Source organism: Rhinichthys klamathensis, unplaced genomic scaffold (assembly GCF_029890125.1).
Source record: "Rhinichthys klamathensis goyatoka isolate OS25496 unplaced genomic scaffold, OSU_Roscu_1.1 h1tg000004l_1, whole genome shotgun sequence".
Taxonomy (NCBI): Eukaryota; Metazoa; Chordata; class Actinopteri; order Cypriniformes; family Leuciscidae; genus Rhinichthys; species Rhinichthys klamathensis.
The window spans coordinates 2,205,957-2,227,318 of NW_026606557.1; the positions used below are offsets into that span (position 1 = coordinate 2,205,957).

Here is a 21,362-nt window from a genome sequence, read left to right on the forward strand (position 1 = left end):
AACGAGTAACACAATATTAACAATCTAACTACTATTAACTAACAAGAAACTCTGATTAACGAACTAATAGCGCACAGATGAAAGTGGTACTTCACTATTAACTAATCAATAACTACTATTTTTTTAATGCTTCCCAGAGAACTACTGAGAAAGTTTCATAATTCATGCAAAACTATAATCAATAACTAATGCAGGACAAATGACTAGCACTACATTAACATTTTAACTGCTACTGTAAACTAATACACGAGGTTGTTTACATTATCAATATGTAATAGCATAGCAACTACATAATTTAATTTTAATAATTCATATGTCCTGTGGCCAATTTTCCGGCATTCCTCTGGGCTGGCATTGATTCACTCGAGTCATGGTGAGTAATGGGACATATTGAGTCATCAGCCGCCCAAATACCATATACAGTTATTTGAATGCCGGAAAATTGGCCACAGGACAAGTAAGGTCCCGACAACTGCATTTAAAAATTATGAAACTTTCTCAGTAGTTCTCTGGGAAGCATTAAAATAATAGTAGTTAATAATTAGTTAATAGTGAAGTACCACTTTCATCTGTGCGCTGTTACTTACTAATTCGCTAATCAGAGTTTCTTGTTAGTTAATATTAATTACTAGATTGCTAATATTGTGTCACTCATTTGTTCCTGTGTAGTTATTCATTAACGAAGGAACCTTATTCTAAAGTGTTACCATTTCGAGTTTATTGTGAAGACCGTCGCCACCAATGTTCTCTAGATCAACTCGGCTAAACGCAGCGCCGGTGTGCACAATTATCGTTATTCAGAGTCTGCGCCATATTTAGTTTGATGCAAACGCAAATTATTCTTCATATCTGTAGCACAAACGATGCTGGGAGAGTCAGAGTTCATGTAAAAGTGTAATCCTTCAGAGGATTGTTCTGGCTAACTGCAAATATAAGCAGTGAAAACATGATTAGCATTAGCATTTACAATCCTCTCGGCATCGTCACTCTTACACACACAGTGCTCCGGCAGCATTTCCTCTCTGTTTGGCTCAAGCGCAGGAAGAGCTGGACGTCCTGAGGACCACACCTGCTTTTCACTGTCAGAAACAATGCGGAAACACCACCCGCCCAAAGCCACAGCGCAACTCACACGCTCCGTCACAGCGCCGTCAGTCAGGACATCGTGGAGACGAATCAGCCTGTGAGGGGTGTATCCCGCCCTGGTGAATAGCTCTGCTTCTTCCTCGTTTCGCCTCAATTCTGCAATCTATAAATAAATGACAACACAACAGGATCTGATCATTCTGCCTGCTTGATTAAACCAATCAGACATTTCACAGTGGATTATATAATTATGGATCAAACGCATTGAAACACCAGTGCTAAATTTGGTTACATATCGCTTAATCGCATAATCACTTGAATAGCTCTTAAGGCTCATTCACGCCAAGAACGATGTCTGTAACTATGAGGTTTTAATAATGGTTCTAAATGTAAAAGAATAGCACACCACAACTATTATGATAATGATAAAGAGGGCCCTATTTTAAGGATCTAAGCGCATGGTCTAAAGCGCAGGGAGCAAGTGCACTTAGTTTAACGACTGGCAAATGGTCGGCGCGCACAGCGCATGGTCAAAAAGGGTTGTCCCTATTCTCTTAATGTGTAAAGAGTGTGTTTTTGGCGTAACGTACAATAAACCAATCAGAGTCTCATCTCCCATTCCCTTTAAAAGCCAGTTGCGGTCGCGACATGGGCGGACTCGCTATTTACATGGCGGGATTTGCAAATGGAAAAACTGAACGCGTCTCAAGCGAGGATACGAGGTTAAAGCGCAAACAGACTATCTACGGGACAAAGTGTACCCACGTTGTGGACCCGCCTATAGGTGCACATTACTAACGCGCTCTTTAAATAACAATAATAAATATTGCGCCATTGACTTTAGGCCATGTGTCAGTTGCTCAATGGCGCAGTCTATTTCAGTTTCCCTCAAAATAGCAGTGCCCCAACAATGCACAGTCTGAACACACCTGGTTTTCAGACCAGCAGCTCATGGGCGCACAAAGGGGTGCAAATGCATTTGCTATTTAAACAACGTGGCGCAGGATGTGAAAATGATAACTGCGTCGGGCTGAAACTAGCAAAAAACACTTGCGTCGCGTTTGGCGCTGCATTGCACCGGGTGTAATATGATAGGGCCTAATGACTTGAATAGCTCTTAAGGTCCGTTCACACCAAAAACAATGTCTATAACTATGAGGTTTTAATAATGGTTCTAAATGTAAAATAATAGCACACCACAACTATTACGATAATGATAAAGATAGTTCTAAAAATCACTATAATGACAAAGGCACAGAGGAATGATATCGCTGGAATGACTTTCAGAACAATTTTTTTCCAGCTGATGAACAATAAAAACATTGACAGCCAATCAGAATCCATCCTGCAGTAACGAATTCAAGCATTTAAAGCGGTGCATGCTTATAATAAACAGAAAACCTGAAAAATAACTTAGAGAACCATCCTTTTATGAATTGGTAAAAAAAATTATTGCCTTTCGAACTGCGATATTATCAAATATTTAACATCCCGTATTGCTACTGCTTAGACTAGCAGGCATTAAAAGACCAAACTACCAATAAAACAGGTTTCCTTTTAAGCCTGTTCACACTTTGGTTCACTCTAGTGGTCGTCCAATATCCAAGGCCGATATATCGACTGATATTTGGCATTTTATAATCATCAGCATCAGCTGAAAAGTATTTCTGTTTTGCTGACAAGTGTCAGAAGTGGTCTTTTATTTTGACAGCGCCAAGACTTTTATTTTGACAGGACTGAGAATGCCATGAGGTTAAATTATTAGACAGAACCGATAAACAAAGAAAGTGAACTGATTAGTAACTGGAATAGGCAAATACTATAAAACTTTCTCATATACTGTCGCCATTTAGCAAATATGTATCTGTAACATTTAAACAGGTCTTTGAATATCTAATAATTGGCGAATCCAGCTGTTTAATCTTTTGAGGTGTGTATTTGCAGCCTGTAAAAAAAATATGTACTCTGCTGCATGATGCTCCGTCCATGCTGTGCTAAATCCAGTTGGCCACTTTTTATTCATATTTTTCAGCTATTTATTTATAATAGGATTAAAGAATAAAGAAGTTTCTATCTTAAGTATAAATCTGTTTATTTCAAATTAAAAATAACGTTTTCAAATGATTTTTTGAATATTACTATTATTCCTATTAATTATTTCTAATTTAGTAAATATTTAACATAAATATACACTTTATTGGAACTTATTATAATCATTAAATTAAATTAACTAACATCACATATTATATCGACCATCCTGCTCTCTAAGATATCAACATTGGCCATAAAAAATATCAATATCAATTATATATATATATATATATATATATATATATATATATATATATATATATATATATATATATATATATATATATATATATATATATATATATATATTTCCTCTGTCAGTAACCATAAAGTGAACAGTAAAAAAAAATCTCTCTCCAGCTTAGTTATCATAGGTTACATTAAATTCTATTATCAAAAACTATTCCTATTGTACTAATACTATTATCTTGTTCAATAACAAAATCATTTATTTAATAAAAATAATATAAATTGTCTTTTACAGAATAACAATAAAATTACAGTAGTTACGGCTGTCTTCATTTCTTCATTTTCACTAAATCATCAAGCTTTTATTTTGGCAGGGGGTCAAGCCTCTTCTTAGTTGGCAACAGTATTATAAACGCCTCTCAATACAAATCTGGTGAAATGGTAGTTGCATGTTGCGTTCCCAAATGCACTTTATTGGAGGCCCAAACTCACAGTTTGGAGCATTTACTGTGAATGAGCCGCTCTGAGATGCCGAAACACCAGATCATGAGCTGCTTGAGTGCAAATTAAATCAGTGTCGCGCATATATTTATTGAATTAAATCGCAGCTATTGATTGTTCAGGTCCCTAATCAAAATGAAATGACTGATCCCACTGCTCAACTTTATCTATCCCCGATTCACACCGGGCCCGTCAGCGGCGCAACAGAGGATGTGTTGTGCGTCTCGTGTGGAGGAATCTCAGAGAGGGCAGGGAATCTGAGGAATCTGCTGCAATCACAAAAGCCTGTCCATCTCGTGAGGAGGAACCATTGAAAAGAAAATGGGAGGCACCAAGGTTTGGCTCCAACAGAACATCCTGTGTACACAACCTCGGCCTTGACCTGAGACCAGCCCTGCCAACCCGACACAACCACTGCAGCTGCCAACACCAGAAGATCTTACAAACTCTGAAACATGGAGGGAGTAAGTACTTACAGTCATTTGGGTTGTTTTTACTACTGGGGGGACCAATGCATTGTGTCAAAAGCCTAAATATTTGAAAACACAGCTGAGTTCGGACCAGTCAAAATATAAGAAAAGATTCAAAACATGGTAGTAAATCTCTGTTCGTGCAAAAACAGAGAAAATTACATACGCTGTATATCACAGCGTCCAGATCAGAGTCCTGACCTCAGTTCCACAGACGTGCTGTGCTGTGATCTGAAACCAGCCGTTTACACATATACAAGGGAAAAAGATCATGAAACTGAACACCTTTACCTTTTTGTTTTGTCTTTTTGTCATTTTGGTTCTTTAGTGCTGATGCAGCAAAAATACAAATAAAAATTTGGTTGGTCTGGCTAATGTGCATTCGCAATGAATGCACATTAGCCAGACCAGCCAAATTTTTATTTTTATTTGATATATTTTTTTAAAACCATTGCATTTATAATACCTATGTACTAGCAAATAGCTGTCTAGAGGGCGTTGATATTCTGACCGCCAAGTTAACAAGATTTTGTGCAGCCAAACAAGCCATTTCTGCGATTCTAGAATATGTTCTCATGGCTTCAATTTCATGACACAGCAAGATCATATTTTGTAAACTGAGTCAGCTGATTTGATGTTAAAGGAAAGCTGAAGTATGGGGATTTCCTGCTACACTGGGGAAAAAAATTTAGAAACAATTTTCTGTCTGAAATTTAAATAATTACAATGAAGTAACACACTGTATTAAATGGGAAATTTTGACATTGACATTTGACATTTTGAACTGCAGTATTTAAGATTTGCATGTGGAAGTGGAACAACTTGTGTATATTGTTGTTACAAAATGTAGTTACATAATTCCTGTTACACATGTGTACTTACACATACCGTTCCGTGGGTTGTTACATACGTGTAGTTACACAAATATTACAGCTGTAGATACTATGTACCAGTTTGTACTTACACTGTAGTTACATACAATGTACACATGTAGTTACTATGTAAGTTCACAGGTATTAGGGTCACTTGATATAAAGTGGGACCGTTACGGTCATTTACACCTTCAAAAATAATTATATACAGCGTGCAGTTGTGTGTAAACTCATGCTATGCATTGCAGCACTAGCAAAAATGCAGATGAGTGTAAATAAACAAGAAATGTAGGCCTATAGCTCTTGCTCGGCTATTTGAAATGTGTAAATGTGTTGCAAATATAAAAAATAAAAAGCTGAACTGGATTCTTTGATGACTGGTGATTCCCCGATTAAAGCTTTACATATTCAAATGACTGTACCCGATACTATACAGCTTTGACTAGGCAAACATTTAGCAAAGGAGTGCTAGTGTTTAGCTGGCTGTTTACTCTGTGATATGTTTATCCGTCATCTAATTCTACTGTCATGTCATCAATGAATGTGAAACCCCCTACATTGCTATTCTCTGTGGAGTTTGCATATTTTGTTCCTGCAATATAAAACAAAAACAAAAAAAAAACTTTAAAAAAAGTTTATCCTTTGCGTTTTTCACGTACAGATGACAATGTTGTCCCCGTTCCCCGATCACACGGATCTGTGAAAACGGATAAAACCGCTGTATTATTCGTGCCAGGCCAATAGATGGCGATGTCACTAAAAAGTTTCACTATAAAGAAACACTACAAATTCACGTTTTTGTAGTTTAAACGGAGCCGATAATGGTGTGGTTTTCAAAAACTTGCACTTTGAAACCCGTTTTCAAATGTTTGCATTTTCAAGCCTCACATTAGATGAGAAGCGCTGTGGGGTGGAATAAAAAAAGGAAGTCTTGTGTCGTACGTACACAGAAAATATCTTGATTACGTGTTGAAAAGGTCGTTCTTTCCAGCAAAACTGAATTTAAAACCAGAATATAGGGCCTCAAATATATTGAAACAAATTAGGTTAAATATTTCAAAAGGGTTACCAAAGGTTGTCTTTAGGGTTCGGGGTTGGTTAGGACAATATATAAAATAAATTTAAATAATTAAACAACTAAATCATTACTGAAAATAATAAATATACAGAATAGATAGGTAGGTGCTCTAAAATGGTATAAACTGCAAGTACATAAAAAGAGGGTCCAAGAAATGCTGTCCTAGCACTGCGGTCCTGAAACTGCAGCCTCCAGTATTACTGACCAATCACACCTGCCAGGAATTTTCTACTAATCCTGAAGACCTTGATTAGCTGGTTTAGGTATATTTGAGTGGGATTGAAGCTAAACTAAGCAGTAGTCCCTCCAGTGTTGTAGTACTCGAGTTTGGACAAGACCGGACTGAGGCTCAAGTCCATCTCAAGTCCAAGACCATACTTTCTATGAAGAGTCGAGACCAGTTTATTTGAGTCCGAGTCCAGACCGCCGAGTGAGCATTCGTGAAAATATATATGGTCTTGAGATGGACTTGAGTCCAAGTTCGGTCTTGTCTGGACTACAACACTGGTGTTTCCCTGTCCAAGACCCGCGACTCTGGGATAGGCTCCAGCATTACTGTGTGGTGGTTTACCAGTGTTTCCCAACCCTGTTCCTGGAGGCACGCTAACAGGCACACCAAACTCTTTTCAAACTCTTCCTAAACAAACAGCTGATTCAACTCATCAGCTGACTTTAAAACCTGAATTGGATGGGTAAGATAAGGGAGACATAATAATGTGTACTGTACTGTTGATGTGCCTCAGGAAACGTGTTGGAAAACACTGGTGTATAATCTAGACATATATGGTAAATGGGTTGCGATGACTGTACAATCTTGACCAACAGTTTACTAGAATGCACTTGCAAGTAAACCCGCTGACAATAAATATTTACACATAGCCTCTCATGACTCTATGACACAAGTCACATCTGTTCAGAGATATCAAGGCTTGATAAGTCAAATTACAGCTTTCTTCACAGGAATTAAAGATGTTTCTCAACACACATTTCCATTCACAGCTTCATTTCACCCTGTCGGGTCCAAAGTTCACCCATATTCGACTAAATGGCCTGCAAATTATCAACCTCTCTGTCAAGCATGCCCAGCTCTGGACTACATGACTACAGATGGCGTAAATCAAAAACAAACAGCATGTGTTCTTGAGTCAATAATGTTCTTGTATTATTGTTCTGGTAGCAGGTGGTTTATTCCTGATATTTCCCGGGAATGATATCAGAGCTATTGAATAGACAAACATGTCCCACAACTGAGCCCTATTGTGTCTTTAAGTGAATCCAGACAGCCCAGAGTCTATTCCTCTTATCTGGGGAAAGTCTAACGCTCTCCTTCCACTCGACTGGTTTGAGTCCGACTTCATGGGTAGATCTTTCATGGTATCCTGGAAGGGAGGAGTGTCTAAGGGCACATTCCCACTAGCGTTTCTGAGTCACTTTACAGGGAAACTAGCATTGTCTCTTCCTAAGTCTGCCTCATGGCAGTATTCAAGATGATGAAGCAAGCATACCATGGTTCTGAGTCAAATGCACAAACAGTGAGAAAACAGCCTAAATTTAACCAGAAACCCACTCGGGGTACCACAGGGTTCGATACATGGCCCCCTCATCTTCTTTATATACACTCTCTGGGACCAGTTATGTACTTAATTATCTCTTATACCATAAGACAGTGCATTGTCGTGCTTCTTATGTTGCTGTCTTCCCTTGTGAAAAAGAAGTGTGCTTACAGTAACTGTAGTGAATGTGCACTTGTAGTTCACTTCTAACTTAATAACACAGAGGTACCAGAAAGTATTATAGTACTACTAGTATGTTTTTGTACTTCGTAGTTCAATGATATTCTGTATTGTATTGAATGTGCACTTGTAGTGCACTTTAAATCTTAAAAGATTTTTTTAGTCAACTGTATTTGCCGATAATATACTATTCATGAAATAAAATGCCACTTAAGTGTACTCAGAAAGTACATCATGACTGTCACTTAAGTACAATTTTTAAAAGTGCACCTTGTCAAACTAAAGGTTTTACAAATAGAAGTAATTATGAAATTACTTATAAAGATGTACTCAAGTCCTACTTCAGTGGGTCAAAAAAGCACTCTTAAATTCAACTAATTGCAATGATAATAAAGGGTGATAGCAATACGAAATGAGTCAGTTTTGCCAAACGTGAATTGCTCAGGTTAATCAGTCATTACACTTGGTGTTGCAGAATGTGGTAATCTGCATTTACATAAATGTGTTCATAATCCTGATCTGCGCTGGTCATACAAGTTTCATGTTGCTGTGCTTGTAGCAGTGCCACTGACCAGGGTGGAGATGCTGATTTATTTTAGGTTGATAGACTTCCACTTTCCACTCAGGCTTTTCTAAAGGAAACGGTTATTGTCAGAAGAAGTTTGTGAACCCTGCATAGAAGAGGAAATGGTATGTAACAGTGTAGTAGCTGCTATCCACAAACCCCAAGAGGCAAAACCCTGCCCTTCCTCTGACCAGCCACCTAAAACCACTGACCTGCCTGTGAATGTGAGGTGGGTTTGGCCCAGTGGCACAATAGAAAGACCTGAGCTCCACCCCTGGCACTAGACAGAACACACACACACACAAGAAATCCTGACTACCTTCAGAGGAACCTGCATCCACCCACCTCTATCTATACAGTCTGTGTTTACATGCTAACAATCATCCGTTTCAGGCCATACCACACAGAGACTGGTGTTTGTTTATTAAAGGTAGAGTGTAACATGAATCATTTGCTTTCACAATGACAACATTGTAGCAAGTCGTAAATAAAAGCTACACATCTAGGACAGAATGTTACTAGATGTTCTGGGCTAAATGAAACCGAGATGTACCGCCGAGAATAAAATACATTTGGTTCGAACATTCTGTGTGCACACAAATCAATGAGGCTGAGTTTGATGTTGTACTTTATGTCTGAACAGCATCAATCAATGTGAGTACCAGCGTGAGCGTTATGGTTTGCTGGTGCACAACAGAGTTTGGAAAACTGGTTTCATACCAACCAAACAAAACAATCTCTGATGTCAAAAAGATCAAAAGCTCTATTGTGAAAGTGCCCAACTAAACCAACCATCAGAAGACGGAAACCATTTAGAGTTCAGTGCCCCAGGGTTCGATACGTGGCCCCCTCCTGTTCTTTATATACGGACCAATTATGTCTTTTAAGTGCATTTTTAAAAAGTGAACTTTGTCAAATTAAGTACTAGACCAACTAAACCAACCTTTAGTAGATGGAAGAGGTTGTTGCATGAAGTTCTCAAATAAAACGTATTTACATACAAAAAGAAAAGCTTTGCTGACCACACTACAACCAACAAATACGTCTGGATAAATACTGACACAAACTAAAGAATGCAAGTGATACGGATGCAGCCACAAGACCAAAAGTATTTCCTTTGTCTGGATCCTGAGCTTGTTTGTAATTAAGAAGGACAGCTTCAGGGTCAGATGTTCTTGTCGTTGTTGATGGCCCGAGGGTGGGAGCACTGCTCCTAGATCAGTGCTTACAGACAGGGGAAGTGTGTGATATCTGCACATCCATGAAAAACAATCAGAGGAAACCACTCTCAGCTTTTGGAGTGCCTGTTCTTACAGCGACTCCAAGAGCAGATTCCCACAGACTAACTACAGCCTCTTTGAAGATCCGCTTTCGAAAAAACACCCCGATCACATGATCTTGTCTCTTCGCGCAGTGCTTATGCTATAAATGTGATTATATTTAAAAGAAAGCAAAATGTATTGAAGTTCATTTGAAACAGAATGAAGCCTATAAATCCCACAGGGTTCCGACACCTTTTGACCGTATCAATTGAAATAAAAGAAACATTAAGTGAAATAAAATAAAAGTATTTTATTTCAGCAAGTTCACAAGGCATTGTCATTCTCATTTTCAATTAGTTTAACTTGATGTGCTAAAATAAACTGAAATAAAATATATAACAACTATTTAGCTATGTTTTTAAATCAAATCAAATAAAAACGACAAAAACACACAACAAAATAACTAAAATTTTAACTACACTCAAATCGAAATATTAATAAAAACTATGATAGAATCTCAATAACACTGCTTTTGCCCAATGATTTTCCATCATTGTCCACTCTGATTTTTAGAAATGAAATCTAAAAGGTTAGGTTAGGAAGGTCAGTGCTAAGCATAACTAGAAATATCTATATTAATATTGAATGTTCACAATATACTAGAAATGATTTTGCAAGCTACTCTAGCTACATATAATATTGAGAAAGACCATGATATGACCATAGCGATGATTCAAAAACATTTTTATTTAGTGATTCATTCTTAAAGCGTGCATCATTACACCAGTTTTCACTTTAAATAGTGTTCACAATTTAAATTTATGTTACAAAAATGGCATTAGAGTTAGAAAAGACAGATTAATTTCTGTGAATCCGTTCAAACTGTCCATGTAGCCTAATCGAATTGCTTCAAAACTCTGATACAATCATCACTCAGAAAAGTGTTCATAGGAGTTTCTGTGTGGCATTTTTTTTTACTGTATTGTAGTTGGTAAATAAACATTATTAAATTTTCATTTTGTAAAAAATAATAAAAAAAACTATGTGGAAAACGATATTTCCAGTTTCCTAAGTAATCTTAGTTTTAGTTCTGATTAATTTCGAATCGATGTCTGTTGGTGTTTCCTCTGAACAAAATCAACATATAGTTCATCCCAGCCTCCAGCATGGTTTTGACAGGAAATGTCCCGAGATCGTTATAGCTCAAAGACTCCAAGTCCTTTTTGTGTCAATGCTCTTACAGAAAGTTAAAGTACATCAGGGAGCTTCGCTGAGATTCCCGAGTAAATACGCCACGGGGTTGACGACGTACCCGTGCTTCTTCCTGACAGAGGAGTTACGCAAGAAACAGCAGTTGACCCGGAGAGTCACAGTCGATTTCACCCGACACAAAAGCACTTCCACGCAAGTAATTGCCTCAGAGAAACGGCTTATGTAAGACCAGTCATCTGTGCACGGTTGAAAAACAGCCCTGCTATCTTCACAGGTTTCGTTCGGACTTCCCCTCGGGGCAGTACAGGAAAGCAACGGGCTTTTGAAAGGAAAACCACGGGAGGAGTCATGTGCTGGTCGTGAAAACATCGGAACACAGACCAGGTTTTCTCAATTATTTTCATTCAATCACTCCTGTTGTAGCACAATAGAGAATCACAGCTCTTGTATATTAACAAAGGCCAAATGATGGACTTGCAACATCAGCAGGTTTTAAAGGGTTGTTCTTTAACGGAGGATACACTCCTGTGGAGTCCCATGTGGTGTAGCTATTTCTTGCCTTCTGCCACTTGAGAAAAATGATTTAGTGATTTAGTATATGACAGTATTGGGACTCAATGTGTCGTAGGATAGCATGCCTGTATCGTTTTAAAAGACGACATTTGCTATCGCTTATCAAATACAATTAAGCGCACTTCTTTTTCTCAAGGGTGTACAACCTTCAAACTTCCCTTCAAACTGGTTTAGCTTTGAAAAGGGAAGTTTGAAGGTCGCACACCCTTGAGAAAAAAGAAGTGCGCTTAATTGTATTTGATAAGAGATAGCAAATGTCTTCTGAAAGGTTGAGAACAAGACTGGATTTGAGTAACAGTCGCTAGATTTCAATGGGAATCTACGGGATATTTAGATTATCAGCTACGAAGAAGTTTGAAGTTTGCCAACATAACTAGATTGGAGGTTTGTATTGTTTAAACAACCTGATCACTCTGTAGCTCTATATTCTCTCTAATACACGATTAATCAATAAAAGATTGCGATCTCGATTCAAACATCAACGCCATCTCATTCCTAAATGAATGTGTCTATTAAAACTTTGGCAAAATCACACTGAAACATTCAGATCTGTGTTGGCGCTGCCGCTGAGTCGTCATGTACAGCTATGAAACAGATTTTCAACCAATAGTATCATTATTTCGGTGTTACAAATATTCAAATGACCACAGAAGCACTGGGATACAAGTTTATAGTTCGGATATAAACACTGATGTCTACGATAGCGATCAAAATAGAGCAAATCACCTTTTGAAAGTAACTTTGTGCTTCAAATAAAGATTGTATCAATTACATCGTTAAGCCAGTGACTGTTAAAATATGTATTTGTCATTGAATCATTCGTTCAAGCGATTCGTTCAGAAACGCTGATTCATCCAGTGATGAAACAAGTGAAGTCTTTACGAGTGAGTCGTTGAATCATTCATTCAACCCTATTTTTAGTCATTCAAATGAATTACATTAAATACAGCAATTAACATTTCACCGAGGGCTTACAGAACAGATCCGCACACTCAGACCATCATGCCAAAATGGCATGCTGGGTAATTTGGTTATGCAGATGACATGAGAATGAATAGGGGGTCTAAGTGGTAAACAGGACTGTCACCATGGGGAGCCCAGCTGTTCTGGAGTCTGGCCTTTTTCCTCCTTGAGCAATGTGCAAATCATTACCACGGCAGCGGCACACACACACACACACACACACACACACAAAAGACACCGCGGTTACAACCGTCTGAACAGAAAATAGAGCGACGCGTGAGAAAACTACAACAAGATCTTTCTCAGACAGCTCGACAAAATCCTCTAGCTTGCGAACACACAGATGATCTGTTCATCATATGATCAGCTTTAAACGGTGCTAATAATGTTCCTCCTGGAACTGTGTAATTGGTTGTGGTGTGTGAAACTGTGTATTAAAAGTGTTTACTCAAGGACGGAGGCTGAATGGAGTTGTTTGTCTTCGGTGAGAAGTAACTCTTCCTGCGGCGGAGGTCGTCCTCAACCACCCACAGTCAACGAGTGAAGAAGCACTATAGGTGTGCGCCCTGCCAAGTGCACTACAGTGTGTAGGTGTGTGTTTCACAGTTGTCATAGCGCTGTTATAATTGCTTGAGGAATACAAAGCCATTTTTCAACTGCACATATGGACAAAAAAAACCCAAACTGAATTGTATGGTGGATGTAATTAGACTTCTCCAAGAATAAAGTATGCCGAATTTAGATTCAAGGGTTAGGTTTAGGGTTCAACTGTGACAGTACCATGGTAAAGTGATTACATTAATATACAATTACCATATTCATCATCCACCCATGCTTTTGCATGGTGCTCCAAGGTACTAGTTCAAAGACTATCATGGGATTACCATGGATCATGTACAAAAGACCATATCATAGTACTTTGCTGGTGTATTTTACAAGACATTGCATGAATGTAGTAGTCTAGTACCATTAAATCATTGTAGTTTAATATATCACAGATGTGATCAGATGTTCAGATTAGTGTTCGACCAATACTTTTTTTCAATGGTTGATTCCAATTATTACATAACTTCCCTTGTGGAAAAAGAAGTACACTTTAGCATACTTTTAAAAAGAGCACTTACTAAGAATACACTTAAGTGTGAACTGAATGTAATGTTTCCAGACACTTAATTGCAATAAATGAGTTTAAATGTATATAATGAAATTAGTTCAACTTAACAGGTTTGGCCCACTTAACTCTTTATATAACTTCATAATTCGATTGTCTTCGAAATATGGTTAATTACCATTTCATGTACTGACAGGCATTTCTATGATAAACTAAAATATACTTTAATGTAATTTCCATTAAATATATTTGTAATTACACATTTGTAACAATGAAGTTTAGTACATAAAAAAAATTCACTTTAAATGTAATATTGAATAACACATGAGTTCACATTATAATCAAGTGCTTTACATGTGCTTTAGTATGTAGTGAACACACCAAAATAAGTGCACTTCTTTAAAGCATGACAAAAGATTAATGTAACATAATGATTTAAAACCTTTCATTTGGCATTATTACACTTTATAAAAGTCTACTTAAAATAGTCATGAAAGTGTCTCTCTTTAAGTGCTCATAAGTGGACTTTAATTTCAGTAATATTTTCTGCTTTAACATATCTAGTTTTTTTTTTTTTTTAAATATACTTTTATGATTTTAAGTGAACTTCAAATCTTCAAATTATACAATTAAGCCCAATACAATTAGGCACACTTCTTTTTTTCACAAGGGTTTAGATCCTTTATGTAGGCCTACATTATTTACCATGGTAAATGACTACTTAATCATACATATGATGCATTCAAGCACATAGAAGAATATCATGGAACTACACTGTACAAAAAACATACTAGTACCATATATGGTGCATTTCTGTTAGTAGTCATTTCATGAAAACTTATAAACAGAGTGCACTTTATCCTCGCAAAAAGTGTTATTATGGCAAATATGGTAATATTGCAAGAGTAGGCTACTGAAGGATTACTATATTTACTTCTAAGAATACCAAGGTACTTTTTAATCATCTTAGCGCGGGGTCTCTCACCGTATCCGAGCTCACGGATGTTCTGAGTTTCTCCACCGCGGGAATGTAAACGGGGATGATCTCTCCGTTCCTCTCCGGCACCGGGGGCGGCGGCGTGTCGTCCCGCATCATCTCGTCGCTGATCTCGGGCTCATCGTCACCCTCGGGCACCGGAATCCCCTCCGTGACGAACTCCCTCACACACTTCAGCTCGTGTTTCCTCAGCAGCAGGTCGGTGTCCACGTCCACCACTATGAGCTCCAGGTTGCCGGCGCTCGCGCGTATCCTCGCCACGACCTGCTGATGGCTGTCGCTCTCCACGCGCTCTCCGTTGACGAACACCAGCCGGTCGCCCGCGCGCAGCCCGGCCAGCTCGGCGGGGGAGTCGGGCTCCACCAGGCGGATGAACTGCCCGCTTTTGCCCTTCTCTCCGTGCAGATGGAAGCCGTATCCGTTCTCGCCCTTGTCCAGGACGCACAGTCGCGGGCGCTGAGTCTGGCTGGGCATCACGCGAGTTCACCTGTGGATTTAAAATCTGACAGCCTGAATAAATAAGAAATGAAGAATAACTGAGGTGTCCTGCGCTCAGGTGCTCACGGATGAAGCATGTTAACCCGCTCAGTCTCAGTAAATGAAGGGATTTGTTGTTGATAAAGTGTGACGAGAAAGTTCGAGTGTTCGAGAGTTTGATAAGCAGCACATCAATATACAAACCCAGCCCATGGAGGAGTGACTCTCTCTCTCTCTCTCTCTCTCTGGAACCTCCTCCTCTTCTGCTCAGGACAGGGTGAACTGAACTGGGGTCATCTCATTCTCTCTGGGACTTTTTTTCGCACTTTCCACTTCTGTTGTTTACTGTGATGTCATCCGCACACTCAGTTTAAATTTTTTTTTTTTTTTTTTTTACAGAAATTAAACTGAAATCAGATATTTTAAAAACCTCTCCCTGATAGCACACGTACACCACAGAGACGTCTATTTGATGTGTGTGTGTTTTTAGAGATGTATTTTTTAGAGTGTTTGCTGCAATACGTCTATAGGACGCTTCCTGTCAGATGTCAAATAGACGTTTAGAAGATGTCTTTAAGATGTAATGATTTAGAATGTATGTTAAACTGACATCTTAAAGATGTCTATCAGATGTTAGTAAACAGCAGATGTTTTCCAGATGAAGTGATCTTTAACAAACATCTTGCAGACGTACGTGTGCTATCTCTTCGCGTGTCGGTCAAAAATGATTTTTTTTTTTAATGAAATGAAAAGCCTACTATATTTTTATATTTTAGTTAATGGTACTATGATTCTATGGTACTAAATTATATTTACGCTGTAGGCCTATTTGTGATCCATTTAGTCACTTTTTGAGCATATCAAAATTATATTTCAAACTTAAACTGTCGTAAATCTTGAATGCTAGAGCACAGACACTTGGCAGATTATTGCTGATGTGAAAAAAGATTTAAAAAGTTAAATCTTAACCAAAGTTAGAAGAAACAAAGTTACAGAATTTTACGTTAATTGTTATGAAAAATATGAAATATATATTTTCAAAAACATGTTTTACTCTAAAACGGTGAGAAAATCAAAGCCATAAATTTAAAAGTTGTTCAAAATTTGAGGTTGATATCTCAAAAAATTTGCTTTCAGTCAAGATTTTGTCTTCGCTGCGGTACCACACGTCTCCACTAGATGAAATGTGTCTCCCATTCATTTCCAATCCCGTAATTTTTGACCGCAAAGAGCGTGACTATTTTTTTCAGGACCATTTAAGCTGTTCGAATCATGAACCTTTTTTTTTTATATATTTTTTTATTCACATAGCAAGTGGCAAAACTTTAACAAGTTTTACCATTCAGATGAAAAAACAAAACAAAAAACAAAACAATTGTAAAAAAAGTGTCGGTCAAGCATAACCGAGGCGAGGAGCACCAGAGGGTTTTTAATACAGTATCGAAATGTGCACACAGCCTTGCCCATATGAAGGAGTAAATGTAGGCTACACATTATAACGTCCCAATGATCCGTATTATCTGAATTCCTCCAATAGTCTGCTACTGTATATGGGAAACTGGGGCTAGTTGTCACATATGGTTATAATTCACTGGAGTGAAAAGTGTGACAGTCTCCTTTATCTAGTACAATCCTAAAATATTAATAAAAGAGCAATCATTTGAAGTGTTGTAATCGTGTAAAAATACAAATCTAAATCATCATCTTCTAAAGAACAATAAAAAAAATCAGGATTACGGTTAATTTGAGATGCATCATAAACTGTAATCTCACAAAACCTGTTATATGTTTTACAGTAACTGTTTAATTAGCATGCTTATACTTTTTTAAGATCATTTGTATTTCGACATTCATGACAATTCCTCCCCTTTTCTCATATCATAATGCACAATACACTGCATTATGCAATGCACAAATAATTATAAATATTAAATTCACATTAGGCTGTATTGGTTGTACTGCCTTCACGTTTTTGCTGACTTATATTTTTAAAAATACAGTATTTTCTTAAATTAGTATATGCTAAAGGGATAGTTCACCCTAAAATGAGAATTAAGTCATCATACTCACCTGGTGTTGTTGTAATGCTCTATGCCCTTCTTTCTTTTATGGAACACAAAAGGAGAATTGTTGAAAAATGAATAGCGACCAGCATCAAGCTTTTTAAAAAGTAGCCCAGTGTTCTGCCCAGTTTAACAAAAACACGACATGAAATATCTACAATCAATGTAGCCTAACTTCTTTTCTGAGGTAGGCCTGTGTTCGTCGTAACAATTGCATTCACATCTGTCAACTGGCACAACATACATTTAATGAATTATTATATGAATACATTTCTCAGACACAAACATCACCAAATACCTAGGCTACAGGCCAATTTGCAGTTTACTGTACACAACCTCTTTTCAAAATGTTTAAACTTAAGTTCAAAAACTCAACACAAATTCATCTAAACACTGAAAAGCTAAAATCTGAATCTAAACACTGGAAATATTATCAAAATAATTAGATGAAGCTGCACACCTACACAAGTGTTAGGCTTTCAATTTCATTGCTATCTATTCTCAAGGGGAAATTTAGGAATAATTTTGTACTGGAATACATGGACTATGTAACATAACATAGCCTACACTAAACAAAAAGGTTGCTGCCTTAAATTAAGTACAAATAACTTGGATGTTTAAGTCATATCAACTTAAATTAGGCTACATTTAACATTTAAAAAAATGAGTTGAATCTTGTTTAACTTTAACTAAAAAAGTTGAAATGGCTTATTTTGATGAGTAATGCAATGCATGTAATTAAAGCAATGTCAAAACATAGCCTATATTGTCATAACTTATTGATCGTATAATGTTTTACACTTCAATGAATAATAAACATCAGAGGGTGTCATTCTTGTTTTTGTTTTATGAGTTTGTTTGAAGTGTTTGTTGGTTAAAAAACTTTGCTATAATGGAAGAATTTGAGACATGGCTACGAAGTGCATTTTGAATGTGAAATTAACTGTTGTGTCGAGCTGCAATTTGAGAACTGTGTGAAGAGTTTTGAAAAAGTGACTAGCCTATTGAAAAATGCTTAGCGATTGTAAAAACAAAACAAAAAAACACGATCGACGATCTTCCAAATGGTCGTCTTAAATTGCATGTCAGATTTAGTGTTAGAAAGTCAGCCTTTTTTACTGAGACTGAGATCCGTTTGCAGAAGGTGAATATGCATTTAGCTTAAAACAGAAACAAACGGAGTCACAAGTCCCAGATATTTAGCAAACAGGTGCAGTGCGGTCACGTGACTCAAAATAACCAATAGCAGTCCACAGAGCAATGTCTCGCCAAGCTCAAATAACGTTTACATTTATTTATTTGGCAGATGATTTTATGCAAAACAACTTACATAGTACAACACAAGCATTTGCTCATTCAAATAAGACTTGTTCATCTTCTCTGAGAACCATCGGTCAACCTGACGTTCACCTAATTCACTTTATTTAAAGGTACAGGACACATAAACATGAAAGATAAGGCAACAATTAAACCGATGAGCTCATTATTTATTCGTAATTCTCGGTGTGTAACACCGCCCCCCTGTGGCTTTAAATACTAACAAATGAATCGATGGAAAACACCCAAACAAAACACCCAAACAAAGCACTGAAAACAAAGCCCTCTCTTACAAAACACATGTATGTGGTTACATTGAACTTTCTCATGGCACTTTGTGACCACTGTGAAAAAAATTATATTTTACAATAGGCTACAGCCCATATTCACATCAATCCCTATGCATGTCAGACAATCATACTAGTGAGTGCGACATGTGAAATTAAAACCCATATTACATCATGATCAAGGCCTGACTCAGTCAAGCTGTGCTATGATTGTTTTCAAGTCAATATATACACTGATTGTAAACATAACACTTAACAGAAGCTGATATTTTGACTCTGCAAGACACTCAAATATACAGGATTTTATAAACACTGGACACAAGCTCACTGCCCGGCACATTCGCGTGGCGTATAATGTAATGTAACACCAATATATTTTATTCTGTGTGTAGACAGAGGCTATAACCGTCAGAGAAACGCAGAAAAATCATGTTACACAGACAGACGTACCTGGAAACTGTACACACCTGGATTAATGCAGTTTATAAAGCAGAAACCACCTCCAGAGGCTTATTACTCTGATGTACCTCAGCAGTATTTGGCTGTATATTCCTGACTAGAAAGCGAACAAGGGTCTGGGGGATCATCGGACACATCAAAACAACGTTCACACACACATCTTCGTATAGAAATATCTTGGACGTGGAGGAGGTCCGTCACACGAGGCAACAGCTGGACTTCTGCTTCTGCGAGTCGATGTAATCGTGGATCTTGAACTTGGGCTCGTGGGGCTGCTGGAGATTTCTGTGCTTCAGTTCTCTGGGTGGAGATTACAGAGGGACATTTTAAATGCTGTGTGGAAAACTTTAAGTGTTGGTTTGACAAAGCCTTAAAAGACACCTTATGCAGTTTGAAGGCCCATGTGAAAAAGATGAATAACAACACATGACATATTACACCGTGCATGCCAATCATTTTTTTAACAAAAAAACTAATGCGTTGGCCTTACTGTCCCCACAGGAATTAAGAGAGTAAGAATCAATCAGTTTCTGCTAATCAAATGTCTTTGATTGATCATCAGCAAGTGTGATCTCCTCTATAAAAGCAGAAGTTGTGTCAGTTTGCTGGTCTGGATCATTCAGGTGTGTGTGTGTTCACACAATAACGAGGAGGAAACACCTCAGCAATGATCTCAGAGAAGCAGTTGCTGCTGCCATCAATCTGAGAAGGGTTATACGGCCGTTTCCAAACCATCTGAAGGCCATTATTCTACAGTGAGGAAGATTATTCACAAGAAAACATTCAAGACAGTCGCTAATCTTCCCAGGAGTGGACGTCCCAGCAGACTCAGCCCGGGTCAGAGAAATCACAAAACACCCAAGAGCTTCATCTCAGACTCTACAGGCCTCGGTTAACATGTGAAGTGTTCAAGTTCATGACAGTACAATTAGAAAAAGACGGGACAAGTGTGGCATGTTTGGGAGGATTGCCAGGAGAAATAATCTTCTCTCTAAAAAGAAGCACAGCTTAGACACAAGTCATTGAGTCGACCATGAACTCCTCTGTAAACCATAGAGTTAAATGTGAGACTATCTGTCCGAAAGCTAAAGCTTGGCCGAAACTGGGTCGTGCGACGAGACAATGATCCCAGAACAGCAGCAAATCTACAACAGAAGGGCTGAAAAAGACCAGAATCAAAGTGTTGCAGTGACCCAGTCAGAGTCCAGACCTCGGAGGAGACCGTAAGAAAGCTGTGCAGAAACAGACGCCCACAAACCTCAACGAACCGAAGCAACGTTGTAAAGAAGAGCGGGACACAATTCCTCATCATCAATGTGAGAGACTGATACTCACACACACACAGAGAACGATTCCTTAATCTTATCGCTGCTAAAGGCGGCTCTACAAGCAGTTGAATCATAGGGTGTACTTAGTTTTTCACACATGGCTTCCCCATTTCGGCTTTATTTTTGTTAAATAAATATTGACACGGTGTAATGTGTCATGTGTCGTTGTTCATAAAAGGTGTCCTTTCTTTTTCACATGACTGTCCGTCACAATAGAGAGGAAAGACGAGCTCATCTTCAGTTTCATGCTAACTTTAATATTTGTTTATACAACTGTACATATGATCAATAGTAATAGTGACACTTGTTTGAAAGTTAAAATTCACTTAAAGTATATAGTGAATAAAGAGAGTCTCAGACCTTGCTATGGCTTGGAAAGCGAGTTCCACGTTGACACCGGTCTTGGCACTTGTCTCCATGAAAGGGACTCCATATTGCTTTAGTAAAGAAAAAGAAAGTGTTGAAGTTAAATCAAAATAACTGTTCACTGATCATTTGTGTGCGTGTTATACCTTCGCCAGCTTCTCCCCTTCCTCGTGTGTGATGACCCTCTCAGCAGCCATGTCTGACTGGAGGAACACAAACACACACCAAAAAGACATTTATTACCGATAACACACATCCTTGGCATCCTGTCAAACTAACCAATAAGAGTGCGAATAGAGGTCCAGTTTTTAATATGCTGTTAGGATTTTATTAAAGGAACATTCTGAGATAAACAAGTTAAC

At 37.9% G+C, this 21,362-nt stretch overlaps 2 protein-coding genes across 6 annotated transcripts in view; both read right to left on the bottom strand.

The window, feature by feature from the left end:
* nherf1b (NHERF family PDZ scaffold protein 1b) overlaps positions 1–15,300 on the bottom strand; it is a 42,598-nt gene extending 27,298 nt beyond the window's left edge. Inside the window, exons 1-2 of one of the 3 annotated variants that reach the window (XM_056251259.1) lie at positions 14,692–15,300; positions 1,133–1,249 (exon numbers count right to left, since the gene is read on the bottom strand). In XM_056251259.1, the coding sequence (XP_056107234.1) occupies positions 1,133–1,249; positions 14,692–15,177 (603 nt within the window). In that variant the 5' untranslated portion in view covers positions 15,178–15,300. The remainder of the gene's footprint in view (positions 1–1,132; positions 1,250–14,691) is intronic. The other 2 variants (XM_056251252.1, XM_056251268.1) reach the window with 2 other exon arrangements.
* A 3,517-nt stretch (positions 15,301–18,817) lies between these two features.
* The window catches only part of LOC130085495 (ras-related protein Rab-37-like), a 44,056-nt gene continuing 41,511 nt past the window's right edge, over positions 18,818–21,362 (bottom strand). For all 3 annotated transcript variants that reach the window (XM_056251281.1, XM_056251295.1, XM_056251289.1), the window contains 3 exons: positions 21,147–21,203; positions 20,995–21,071; positions 18,818–19,606 (listed from right to left, as the gene is read on the bottom strand). In XM_056251281.1, the coding sequence (XP_056107256.1) occupies positions 19,504–19,606; positions 20,995–21,071; positions 21,147–21,203 (237 nt within the window). In that variant the 3' untranslated portion in view covers positions 18,818–19,503. The remainder of the gene's footprint in view (positions 19,607–20,994; positions 21,072–21,146; positions 21,204–21,362) is intronic.